This window comes from Molothrus ater, chromosome 2 (assembly GCF_012460135.2).
Source record: "Molothrus ater isolate BHLD 08-10-18 breed brown headed cowbird chromosome 2, BPBGC_Mater_1.1, whole genome shotgun sequence".
Lineage (NCBI taxonomy): Eukaryota > Metazoa > Chordata > Aves > Passeriformes > Icteridae > Molothrus > Molothrus ater.
Window position 1 is genome coordinate 26,166,637 of NC_050479.2, and position 13,538 is coordinate 26,180,174.

Consider the following 13,538-nt stretch of genomic DNA (forward strand, 5'->3'; position numbering starts at 1 on the left):
AATTCTAAGGCTCTAAAGCCAGATTAATGCCTAATTCTCAAATTTCAAATGTTGAAGTCTACAACTAGATACCCATGTTAACACTTGAAGATAATGTGTTGCTTCAGGGGACATTCTGAATCTTGAATGTCTGTGATAGAAAATTTTTCATTATTTTGAGGATGCATGCCTATGTTTATGTATAAAACTTGAGAGATATTGAACTGCAATTTTAGATTTAAAGGCTTGAAAATTTCTAGTGTTCAGGAATAGTCAGAGACACTTACATGAGTTCATGCACAAATGAATGCTAATAGGTGTTGATAGTTATTTCCCAGTTTTTTAATTATGCTACATCTGGAAAAAGTCAGTGAAGAATTTGAAGGTTTGAAAGGTTTGCTACTGCAAATGTTATTATTGAACAGGGGAAAGGTGGAAAGCAGTGAAGAACATAAAAGAGCTGACAGAAACACTAATGCCTTAAATGATACGTAGTGATACAAGTCAGGTTCCAGATTGTTAAAATGGGTACTGAAGCAAAAATTTAGAATTTTTTTTCCCCCACAAATGAACTAATCACTGTTATTACAAAACTAGTAAAAAATTACTAAAGTCAAGATCTTTCCCATACAATGTCAAACTAAAATGAACGTACCATTAAGCTTGCTTCCAAACACAATTCCCCCTAAAATGTTTCTCAGTATTTAGAAATTAGTTTGAAACTATTTGCTTCCTGTAGTATGATATTACTAGAATAATGGAAAAGTGTACTTCTAATCACTGAGATCTACTTCATAAATGCCTCCCTTGGTCATTTTCTGGTAAGCAAAACTAAGATGCCAAAGATTTATCTCCTATAAATTGTTAATAATTTGTGATACTGCTTTGTGTGTATGGTGTTCCACTATGGATAGGACATCATGGTTGGTGTTGCAAAAACATACAGTCAGAAACCAGCTACAGAAGAAAGGTAAGAAGAAAGGGAGGAACTGTAGAAGTTGTGGCAGATTGCAAATGTCATCTTAGTTTACCCATATAATAAAATGTATTTCCTGGGTGATTTTCTTTATTTTCACATTTAATACAGAGTACATTAAATGCAATTAAGCTGGGTTGAGAGAGGCTAAGTTAAAAGGAATAACTGAATGAGAAATACAAAACAACAGGAAGGAAGATAGGTGAGCAGAATGCTGAACTGGATCATGGAAGATCAACAAATAAAATCACAGTAGGAGGAAGTGAAGTCTTGGATAGGCTGGGAGCAGAACGTAGGAAAATACTTGTTAATAAACTAGATGTTAATAAACAGACTTACAGAAGAACAATTCATTGCCTGAAGGCATGAGTAGTATCTTGAGACATTCAGGGTTTAACAGACATTGTGAATCTTTGTAACTCACACCTTCCCGTATTGCTTTGCTTACCTTTCTCTGTGCCAAAGTAGCAGTTTTATGGATCTTGTCCCTGTGCTGGGACCTCACTTTCTGAGTCAGTAAGATGGGTGGATAAGGGATTTGACTGCAGAGCAATGCTTTCTATCTAGCCTAACAAACAGACAGGGGAAGGTTGTTTCAAATGCTTTATTTAATCTAGCAACTTTTATTGCAAATATGGATAAATCTGTTCAGTGTGCAGAAATTTAGACTGACATTAGGTTCTCTGAGAGATGCTACATATGACAAGAGAATCTGCAAGAAGAAAGTTGCTAAATGGAATGATTGGAAGTTGCTGATCCAGATTCCTGTCTGGTGTTAACTGCACAGGCTTTTTAGATCACAGAAAATAAAATGATGGCATGACCCTATTACATATCAAAGTAAAAGATCCAAATGATGAAGGTTTTCTGAATTTTATCTAGTGTTCAATAGACTTGATGGTGACACAGTCAGTAGTTTTAAAAGAGTGAAATGGTTACTGAAAATAATGAATCTTTTGGCCAGTCATTTGTTTGTTTTAATTTTTTTTCTATTCCCGGTTGATTGCGTTATCTTAGCCTAGCTTCCTACTGATTTATGTCCTGTGGCTGGCTGTAGTCTTCATTCAAAGTTTTTCACATAGAGCATATTTATGTGATCATCTTCCCACATGGATACCCTGCCATGTAATATTGGGTGAGCTCATACAGAAAAGTGTAGATTGGACATAATCCAGTTCAACTCACTGCTCTGTGCAAGGCTAATTAAAATTAATTTGCTGAAGGCTTTGTCTAGTCTTTTTCAGGATTTCAGTATCTCTGAAGAAGATACAGATTCCATAACCTTCCAGGGCAACCTATTCCAATGTTCTTCTGTCTTCATGGTGGAAAAATTTCTCACAATACCTAAGCAGAATATTTCTTGTTGCTGAAGAGGAATTTGTTCCAGTTCTTCATTTTTGTAGTTCTTCAGACATTTGTGGGCAGCTGCTAGATTGTTTCTCAACCTTCCCTTCACCAGACTAAGCTCCTCCACCCCTCTTTGCAGAAGAGCCATAGGCTGGTAAACACCTTAGTTGCAGGCTACTGATCATCTCTTATTTTTTTCACATTACTCATGAACTGAGGGGCTCAAAACCAAGCACAGTGTTCCAGGTTGAACCTCAGTGTAGCTGAGTAGATGGGAATAATAACCTTTCATCAAGGGCCATGATCCTTCCAGTTGCTGTGCAGTTTACCTTATTTATAGAGAGAGCACAGTATAGGCTTGTATTCAGCCTGTAGTCCACATAACCCCACTGCAACTTCCTTTTCAGCAGGACCATTGCACAGCCAGTCACTGCTCCATCATAGGTGTAAATCTTTGCACTTCTCCTTATTTAATTCCATAAGGTATCTGTTAGCCTGCTTCTCAAATCAGCACAGGTCCCTCTGGATTGAAACTCTGTTATTCATTATTTCAGCTGTTCTCTATTTTTATGCCACCTGGTCGTTTGCTCATGATATTCTGTCACCATCCAGCTACTGACAGGGATATTCCATGATTTTCCAGCCCAGTTGCTGTTCCTAGTGTGGTTGACTGATTACCAGAAGCCAACCATCCATCAAGGACTTTCGAGTCCAGTGGTTCAACCAGTTTTAAACTGTAGTAGTAGTCCATTTAGCCAACCCCTGCTTCGTTACTGTCCAAGTGTCAAATGCCTTGTTAAATTCAAAATACATTGCATCCACTGCTTTTCCTTCTTAAAAACGACTCAACCTGTTGGTCCCACATTGTTGCCTGCTCCTTTCTTCCCAAGCTTTGCTGCTAAATGCAAGGAGGAGGTTTGTTAGTGAAGACTATTATCCAGAGTATTGAGTAATTCAACATTTTCTTTGAAACTTTCCACTAGGTTGTCCTACCACTCCATCAGCAGACTTCCATTCTTCCTTTGAAGCAAGGATATCTGTAAATATCTTTTCTGTCCCACTAAACACCCCTCAGTAATCCTAGTTAGAGCTGAGTTTTAGATGTGATTTGTTCTTCTGCTTTTATGCTGTTTGCTGCCTGCCCACATTGTCATCTCTTGAATGCTCCCATTTTGCCTTTTTATCCATGTAGTAACATCCTGCTTTGCCAGGTGGATCTTCTGCTGAAATTCCAGGCCTGCGTGGAAGTTGTCTCATTGCTGAAGTTGTAACTGCAGAAGGGAGTTCATGAGATCTCAAGAGTTATCTTTCAAAGCAATTTGGATCTCTTGGACACTTCTCTTTCATGGGTGCAATACCCTGAATCAAACACAGTCTCTTCTAAAATACAGCATCCTAACTGTTGCTTACTTTCCCAGTATTTCTCTGGATCCTGAACCTGGTCATCTGGTAGCTACTGAAGTCCAGGCAATCCTCTGTGACAATATTCACCACTAGTTCTTCCCTGTGTCAGCATTAATGGTCGTTTCTGCCCACCTGAAAAGCAGAGATGTTTTTATGTCATTATGCAAGTGGGGAGAAAATCAAACACAAGTTAAAAGGGTAACGTCTTAAAACATATGTGGACATTTTTGTACTTGTATGGTTATAATATTCTTATGCTTATCTGTATAACACGCTGTTGAATCTCCAAGAAATTGTTGGATGCAAAGGACATCCAACAGAGAAGGGAAATCAGGAAAAAGATGGCATCCAAGAAGATTGATGAAATGACTGCAGTTTGTTTTTCAATCTCAATAATTTGTTAATTGTGCTACCCTTGATTTTTATTAGGAAACATATGTGTGAACTTCAAGTTCAGAGCAGAATGTTGGTTGTGGTCTTTTTCTGTCTGTCTGAAAACTGAGGTGTGTACACACAGAGCAAGAAACCAGAGCACTTTGCACTGGATAGATCATGTAGGAAGTCATTTTGCTCAAGTGTCAGGTCATAGTACAAAGCAATACTAAGCTTTAAGATGTTTACTCTGAACAATTGACAACATAGTGAACAATATTGGCTATAACTGCTTTGGACTATTTTTTATAGATATTTGGAACTTGGACCTTTGGAACAGTGGTGTTTACTGTGCTTGTATTCACGGTTACATTTAAGGTAAGGTATGCTGTATTTTATCCACTGAAACTTTCTTAAAACTTGTTTTTTAATTGTTGCTTATTTATATTAGTTTCTTTATATTATCATGCATTGTTTTATTACTTTGAATAGAGAGTTTGCTATCTGTGCCTTCTTAACTGTGCTCAAACTTGAAAGATGTTTTTAACTACTTCTGTGTAGAATTCTCCCCTATTTTCAAAGGGTATAATTCTGTTTTATCTTCTGCTGGGAATTCCAGTTGTGTCTAGATAGTAATAACATGATCTATTATCTTTTTTTCAGCTTGCAATAGATACACACTATTGGACGTGGATAAATCACTTCGTGATCTGGGGATCACTGGTATTCTACATTGTCTTTTCTCTACTCTGGGGAGGAATTATTTGGTATGACCCGTAATATTAATTGCATTGCAAAAGTTGTTTCAGAAACATAAAGTTGTTATATTTCACCTTCTTGTCACAGAATTAAATTTAGCCTTTATATAATGCAGAACTCTATTTTAAACACATCATAATTGCTAACTAGATTGCTCAGCTCTTCAATCAATGCATGTCTGCTAAAATCTTCTTAAAGAAGAATGCACGGAGAATATCAGACCCCAGACTACCACTGGGTTTTATCTTGGTAGTGTCAGTCAGAAGCAGTCCAAGGGCTGCTTGAAGCTTCAAGAAGCTTCTTGAACCAACCAAGCATTGGTTCAAGGAGCTGACATTGCCTTTCTGAGTCAAAATGTCACAAAATAGGTCATGTCTGTGCAGTAGATGACTACCCACCTACCTGCTGGGCTTGGAAGCTAGCTGTAGCAGTCAAACTAGAGACAGGGAGCAGAACTCAATATCCAAGTCATGTGCATGTCCAAGAGTCCTGTGTTTGAGCTCATTGTTTTGCCTCCTTACTTAGCAAAGTGGAGTTACTGTAGGTGTCTGATCACCTACTTATTCATGTTGGTAAGAAGCTTTGTAGGGATTAGTATAACTCTTGGGCATACCCAATTTAAAGTGTTGGGGGGTTTTGCTATTAAAAGTTCTGAGTACTTGAAACTGAAATTTTTGGAAAGGAAATAAGTTGGAACAAGTTCAGTTCCTTATTGTGCCTGATTGCCATCAGGAGATGGAAATTTTGCTTCACACTTGAAGCGCTCTCAGTTACAAGGCCATCTTTTTAACTACTGCTAGTAGTTAACTACAATTCTACTTTGTATTCACAGTATTTTGATGGACTAGAGAAGGAGGGGGCAAACTATTGCTTGGTGATTAAGATGCCATTTAATTTAGAGAATGGATTTGTATTTAGTGTGGCTTTTGCAAATGAGTAACTACTTCTTAACTCCTTGGATATTTAGCTGCCTCTTTTTTCTAGTAATATCAGATCTCAGTTTCTTCAGCGTCAGTTTGCAGAAGTGACATTTTCCCAATGGTTTTCCAACCAGCATTGCTATGTGTTAAAGATGTGACTGTGTGTAGATAAAAATGAATTTCAGCTTAGTTAGCTTTTTAGTATGCAAATACTATCACATTTTGAAAACCGTCAGGAAACTGCCCAACTGGTTTTACACTGCAGTGTTGCTCCAAACTGTCCCTTGATCTTGGCTCGGTGATTGTGGCCTCTGGTTCCCAGTACCATACAGTGCTGGCATTTTAATGATCATCCAACTGCATGGGATACAGGGAGGTTGGGAAGAGAAGGTATTAATAGTGTGGTTAGATAAGTACGTGGTGAATAGGAGGGGAGCATAACATGAAAGTATTAGAGATACTTATGAGAGCCTGAGAGGTATGAAAATAAATGTGGTTAACAAGATTAGTCTGAGGATACACACAAAGGAGTGTGCCTTAGCAAAGAACAGGGCAATGGTGGGTGGGACACTAAGAAGAAAGGTGGAAAATACCTGGGGCAAGATAAGGGTACATGGAAAATAATAAACATGTTAAGAATGAACTTAATTTATCTTTGCAAGGGAGAGACACTATGGCAGGGAGGGGACAGCATGATATTTCCTGCAGTCTGGAAGACAAAAGGAAGGTAGTTACCTCCAGATGGTGCATGGTTAGCACCAGCTCCCATTGAGAAGACTGGGATGGATGAACTCCCACAAACTGGGAAACTGAACCTGAAGTATTTCACCACTGGCATAATTCTTGTATTTAATACTGTCAGCCTTTATTTTGTGTATTGAAATGTAATCATTATTTTATCTTTTTTCCTCCCAGGCCTTTTCTCAATTATCAGAGGATGTATTACGTGTTCATGCAAATGCTGTCCAGTGGTCCTGCCTGGCTGGGTATAATTCTGCTCATAACTGTCAGCCTTCTTCCAGATGTTCTGAAGAAGGTCTTATGCAGGGAGTTGTGGCCTACAGCAACAGAAAGAATCCAGGTAAATAATCTTTTTTCATTGTGAAGTTAGGTATCTTTTGTATTACAAGTGTCTAATCACCTAGGCCAAGGTCAGAGATAAGATTAAAGCAGAGGTTCCCCTCCCATCTGTGGTGTCTGAGCAATATGGTGAAAAATGCTGCCAGTTATTTACATGGTGGCATTAACCTAAATCCTGGAGCAACACTTGTGCCTCCATACCAGCAACCACAAGGAAAGCAGCTGATGAGGATGGTGGGAAATAGCTACATGGCTCAACAAGATTTCTGATTTGAGGAGATAAGAAGGGCAAGGGGATTGGGATCTCCAAAAGGGTAGATAAGAGGCACTTACATCTGATAACATGCTGATGCCTGCTACAAAAACACATGTATTAAAACTGACTCATATCCTATTTATAGTTTTTTCCTCTTTTATATTTCGACTTACATTTTGCCTGTTCTGATCCATTATTTGTACTTAAACATGCCTTGCTGTACCCATGGGAAGAGTATTTTAAAATCTATTTTCTCCTTTCATCTGATCAGCCCAAAAGGAGAAATGACTGTGTAAATAGAGGCAATCTCTTCTAAGGGTGAAGTGGAAGCCAGGTTCTGTGGGAACCATGGTGCCATGCTGGGGACATGAATAGAAAATGTTTCCTGTATTTTAACCCCAGTAAACTTTTATATATTATATATGTTAGAATGTGAAGGACAGTAGAAGTGTGCTGAGCTTTAAACTTAATGTTACTGCCCTTGCCCTTTTCAGCCCCTGAGCTGCCACCAGTAGGTTAAAAGAATGAGTTACTAGTAGCAAAAGGGATTAGGTACCATTTTGATCTTTAATTGAGAAGGTTCTTTGCATTAAGAGGAAAGGAATAAAGGAGCTTCACTACCAAGGAAAATAAAATACCTGGTGGCAAATATAAAACCCTCTGCCACTGTTTTGTATTCCTAGAATGTACAGGTGTAATAGTGCCTTACTTCAGGAAAGAATAGAGAATAGCAGGAAAGTATTCCCAGGCAGATCAGTTCTTAAAATGTTTTTTCATTCAGAGATCTTACATGTCATATGTACTACCTGTGGAAGGAGTTGACCTCAGTATAGATTCTTGTGACAGTGTTCACAGGGGTTCTTGGATGAGGCAAGAGACGAGAATGTTGGCTCTGTGTTTAGAAGGCTTGATTTATTATTTTATTTTATATATATATATATATATATATATATATATATAAATATATATATATATATATATTACATTATAACTATACTAAAACGAAAAATAGAAGGAAAGGTTTCTTCAGCAGGCTAGCTAAGAATAGAATAGCAAAGATATGAAACAAAAGGCAGCTCTCCCGGACTCTGTCCGACATAGCTTGGCCTTGATTGGCTATTAATTGTAAACATCAAGATGGGCCAATCACAGATGGACCTGTTGCATTCTACAGCAGCAGATAACCATTGTTTACATTTTGTTTCTGAGGCTTCAGCTTCTCAGAAGGGAAAAAATCTTAAAGAAAAAGATTTTCACAAAAGATGTCTGTGACAGATTCTGAATAGTTAATTTGAAAGTCTAAAGAGACAGAATGAGTGAGGGTTAAGGTAAAGAAACAAGCTAGGAAAATAAAAACCCCTACCAAAGGTTTTGTAGCATTTCTTACAGACATTGTATATTAGTACTGGAAAATGAATCAGTAGTAAAGCAGATTTTGGGCTCGACACTGACAATATTCATTTTTTAATATTTAGTCAAAGATCTGTGACTTTTAACCAGTTATATCGCTTGTGTTTCTTCTTCCCTCTCTTTGTTTCTTCCTGTCTTCCAATCCACTATGTCTAAATAACTGCTACCTTGCTTTAAACATAAATGATGTGCTCGGTTGCTTCCTACAATCTTCTGGGGAAATCAGACTAAACATCAGTGCCTTTCTGTTGAGCAGTCCACCATCTTTATGCTTTCTCAGACTTCAAGCAGTCTAAGTTTCTAATGGAACAAAAGGTGACTTTTTTCTGCCTTTCTGCATGCTTGGCCATTTCATTCAAAGGACTTTATAAAGTTAATCATCAGAAGTTATTTACCATACTCATTATCTCCATTTGTGATTCATGTCAACTATATTTTGAGGAATACAATTTAGTACAGTTTTTTCTTTCTGAGTATCTCAAAGATTGTATGAATTGTTGTCACAGTCCATCACTGTCACTATCAATTTTTGTCACTGTTCTTGCTGCATTTTACAGAATGTTTCTGCCTCAGGAATCTACGATTCTTATATCCCCATTTTAATCATTGGTCTGTCTGTAGATGAATGCCTGTTGTGTTTCCATTGTACCTGAATAAGTAGAATAGTGGCCACACAAACAAGTGATAATTCTGATTAGGCTGATGTTGCTAGCATCATACAGAAAATGTGGTACTGGAAATGTGACACTTAAGCAGTCATTGGAATATATTAATGTATCTTCTCTGCTGCTAGAAAATGCAGCTTTTTTCTTTTTCAAGCATGCATTTTGAAACTGAGCTTTCCTTATGTTCCCTTTTATGAAATTCTGTGCTCTTTCTAGAAAGAAAACAACTCAAGGCCTGAAAGTTCATGACATTATTTAATATAAAAGTAGAAGAAATGCTAGTAAATCTTGTTTCCCCTACAGTCTGCAAGAAAACTGTTTTTTACTTAATATTCAGAGACTGTCAGTTTCCATTGCAGATTTTAGATCTTTCTTTCTTAAGTGGTTAAGATATAAAAATGTATTTTCTCCTTTGTTCCCCCTCAAAAATAGATGGTCAATAAAATTTACTGTAATAGTATAAATCAGAGGGAAAATAGAGGTTTTTTCACTATCAACAATTCTGACTAAAATTGTCTCTTAAGTATCTTAGGATTGGTTTGAACTGAGCTTATAAAAAACCATTTTAAAATGTACTGCATTCCTAAAATGTACTGCTTTCTTTATAACAAAAGGGCTTTGGGAACAACTGAGAAGATAAACATAGGACTAGTGACCATTTCCCAGGTTACTAAATTGGTTCTACTCAGGCAATAAGAATGCATAAAGCCTTTGAAGCAGTTCTTATACTTCCAGATTTTTCAGTCATTTGAGAGTCACTCCAGTGTATGGTGAGCGATTGTTTACCATCATTACATTTGGATGTTTTTAAACATTCCACATATAGCTCTGGGGTTTTTTCAGAGAGCTTTTCTGTGATATAATATAAATATATATATATATACATACATACAGACATATATGTGCATACAGATACATATATGTGCCTACAAGTATATGTGTATATATATATATGTGCATGTATATGGATATTGATATAAATATTATATACATAGGAACTGTTGTCTTTCTTGGGCTACAACATTATTTCTGCAAAAGCTTTGGAGGAATCTGTTGCCTTTTGGTAATTTTGGTCAAAATCTGCTTATTTCTTATACGTGTGGTCTCTGCAACTCTGGCTCAATGACACAAACTGAATTTTGTGCTTTAACTGGTGACTGTGCAGCTGCAAGGTTTCTTTCAGCTTTTACTTTTAAAAAGCAATAGGGTATTTTTTTTATATAGCCAATCTACATTGGTTATTTTTTCTTTATTCTTCTTTCATTAGTAGCAGAATTTTAGGCACTCTGTTAGGGAAAATATAAATTCAATTTAAATGATCCTATTTCTATTTTTATAATTTTCATTTTGATTGACAGTATTTCAGCAATTCCAAGTATTTGGTAGCTGAAATACCAGGTGTTTAGTTTCTGAGCTGTAAATGACTCCTGTACTTTCATTCCTTTTAAAGAAATATTTTTCTTTTTCTCTTTGTTTTTGACTGATGATTTTTTACTGTGCTTTCACTCAGTCACAAGCATGGGCCATCAGCCATGTTATGAGATCTTGACCCTTTGCTGCACCTGGGGAAACCCAAAGTGGTCCTTTTGCCTGGGGAAGCTTCTCTGGGGATTCATCATTCTTCTGTTCCTCAATGGCCTTAGCTGCTGTAGAACAACTGCCCTGGGTGCTCAGACAAGTGTTCACCAGCAAACTGCTGCCTTGTCACGTGTCAGGCTCCTCCTCTGAGGGAACAAAGCAATGGATCTTGCTGTTGCAATATTTGAATGCTGTGGAAGAAGTTTCCTTGGCAGCTCCCTGGCCCACTCTGCCCACAGTGTAATGATGAAGCTGTAAGTCAGCCTTGATGAGCAGCACCCCATCACCTCCATGTGGGGCACTCCCTTGGTGAGCCAGTTGTTCTGGGGAGTAGGGGGAAGCAGGATGTCCACTCCTTAGTGTAGGATCAATTTGTACCACAGGCACCTCTCCCATTCAGTGCAGGTTATTGTTAGAGGGGCAGGACACAGAGCACACAGTACTTAGTCAGTTTAGTGCTTTTGAGAGAAATTTTTAACAGAGTTTGAAATGGAATTAAAAACACCCTCAAATGATTAATCTCAAGATCCAGAAATAGAAACCTTGTTTTACACTGGATAACCTTTCCTTTTTAAGACTGTCAGAAAATCCAACACTTTTACAGGACTTTGCTATAACAGTTACCAAATGGTACAATTCATTCACATTTCTTGTATTCATCAAGAGTCTCACTGTTTTTCCTCATCCTTGCAGAAGAGTATGAGACATAAAACAGGCCAAAATGCACTGCCGAGCTGCGATGGGCCACTTCTTGAAGGAAATCTTTCACCTTCCGAGCCATAATTAGATCAAAGCTAGGTAAAAGTACTGTACGTGTTGCCAATTTGGATTAATTTCTTTTGGTGCTATTTACAAATCAACTGTTTCCTCCAGAGTTTTTGATGTACTTTATCAGTATTGATAAAAAATCATTTTGTTTTACTTGGAGAGCCTAGTTCTTGCAAGAGATGTTCCATGCCACAGGTAAGATGTTTTTGTCTCAGAAAGTTAATCATGTAAAGCAAACCAATAAATCAATATACCCATATTCATGTCCTATATAAATACATTGTATTATGTATAGGTGTTGTGTGACATTTCTTCTGTAAGAGCTGCATTCATTATTGCATTGTGTACTCACATTACACCACAGTGTAGAATACATAAAGTCAGAGGCAATTCTTACCCAGGAGCAGTTTCTCCATCATCCTTCATGTTCTTGAGTACGTATATAGACCAAATGCAGATGGTAACATGTGAAGATAACCATAGCAAGTCACTTGTGAATAGGACCTTGGGTCAGAAGAGCAGGGCTGTGCATGTGGCAGTGTCACAGTGCTGTGTTCTGTACAGACCAGGGCATTGCTGTGCTGCTGCCTCAGATGAAGAGAGAAGTGTGATAGTTAAGCTGAATGTCTGAGACAGCAGCATAAGCGGTGAACTAAATTCCCCAAACATAAGGCCAGCAGAATGAAGTTCTCTGCTTTATGTCATCTCCTTGCTATGCCACTGATGACACAAACAAGTAAGAAGGCACACTCTTTACTGTAATGATTCTCACCTGGATGCCATGACTGTTCCAGTCCCTTCATGCTCTCCTGACCCCAGAAGCAGCACGAGGAGCTAAGTGAAGGTGCAAAGTTAGCAGTATGTGAAAAGGACAAATGTCATGTGCTCTGTGTGCTGTAGGATTTTAAAGCAACTGAAGGTAGCTAAAGTAGCTGATTTGCTTTAAATGACTGTTGCACAAGTAGTAGTAGAAAACACCAACTTCTTGACTAACTTCAGGCTTGGTAAAGGCTCTTGTCTCGGAGCCACGGGTAGAAAAAAACATTTTATTTTTATAACTATCTGTGGTAACTAAAATGCTTTACTTTCTAGCTCAAAGAAAAGGAAAATTAGTTACCAAACTGTATGACTACTCCCTCTTACATTTCCAAAGCAAATCTGCTGATGTGTTACCTGATTTTTATGTAATAATGTTGCTATTTGGTCTATATGTGTTTAAAAGAACCCAGGCCTCACTGTGGTGAGCAGTTTAGGATAGGTTTGTCACCTTTCCAAGAGAGTGTTTTTAAGAGAGCTTTCAGATGACTCCAGGTTATGCAAGAGTAGTGTTTCAAGCTTGTGATTGTCATTAAAGTGTCATGTTACATTGCAGCCAAAGTTCTATAAGCTATATCATTAATATTTACTTTGTGATTTTGTTCTTTTGGTGTTCAAAAGGACAAAATCACTGTGTTCTGATTAACAGGGAAGAAGGGAATGATAGAGGATTAATTGATTTATATAGCATTCATGGAGAGATTGATTAATAATATTGCTTTGAACCATGTTTATAATGCATTTATATGTTAGATACCATTACAAAACCTCCATACCTCCATACCTGGAAATTATATGTGCATTTAGTGAAAAGAATTTAATAAACTCATTGGGGAAAGGCCTTTGCTAGTTTTATTTCAGTTTGTGCACACGTCCAGGCTCTTGTCACGCAGCTGTGGTGTTCTGTAGTCCTGAGCATTTCCTGAGTGGAAGTGCCGATTCTGCCAGAGTGTGGAGTGATTATGTGAGAAAGATAAATTTTAATGGGCAATTAGACCAAGGTAGTGCTGAGATGTACAGTATAAATTGCCTGTATAGATGCTACATGTAACCTAAGCAAGTCTAAAATTCAGCACTGCTTAGAAGTAGAAAGCAAGTGCGTTAAACTCTGGAAACTTCATCTGTTAGCACAAACTGACTGTAAAGAATTTCCTCCCTTTGGAATTACCAGGCAAAGTGCTTGAATCTGTCCTGTCTTAAAATTACAC

At 37.6% G+C, this 13,538-nt stretch overlaps 1 protein-coding gene across 3 annotated transcripts in view; it reads left to right on the top strand.

Moving 5' to 3' along the window:
- The window catches only part of ATP11A (ATPase phospholipid transporting 11A), a 119,037-nt gene that overhangs the window by 101,206 nt on the left and 4,293 nt on the right, over positions 1–13,538 (top strand). For 2 of the 3 annotated variants that reach the window (XM_036381732.2, XM_054518624.1), the window contains 3 exons: positions 4,391–4,456; positions 4,742–4,845; positions 6,673–6,838. In XM_036381732.2, the coding sequence (XP_036237625.1) occupies positions 4,391–4,456; positions 4,742–4,845; positions 6,673–6,838 (336 nt within the window). Of the gene's footprint in view, positions 1–4,390; positions 4,457–4,741; positions 4,846–6,672; positions 6,839–8,729; positions 8,819–13,538 lie in introns of all 3 variants that reach the window. The other variant, XM_054518625.1, reaches the window with a different exon arrangement.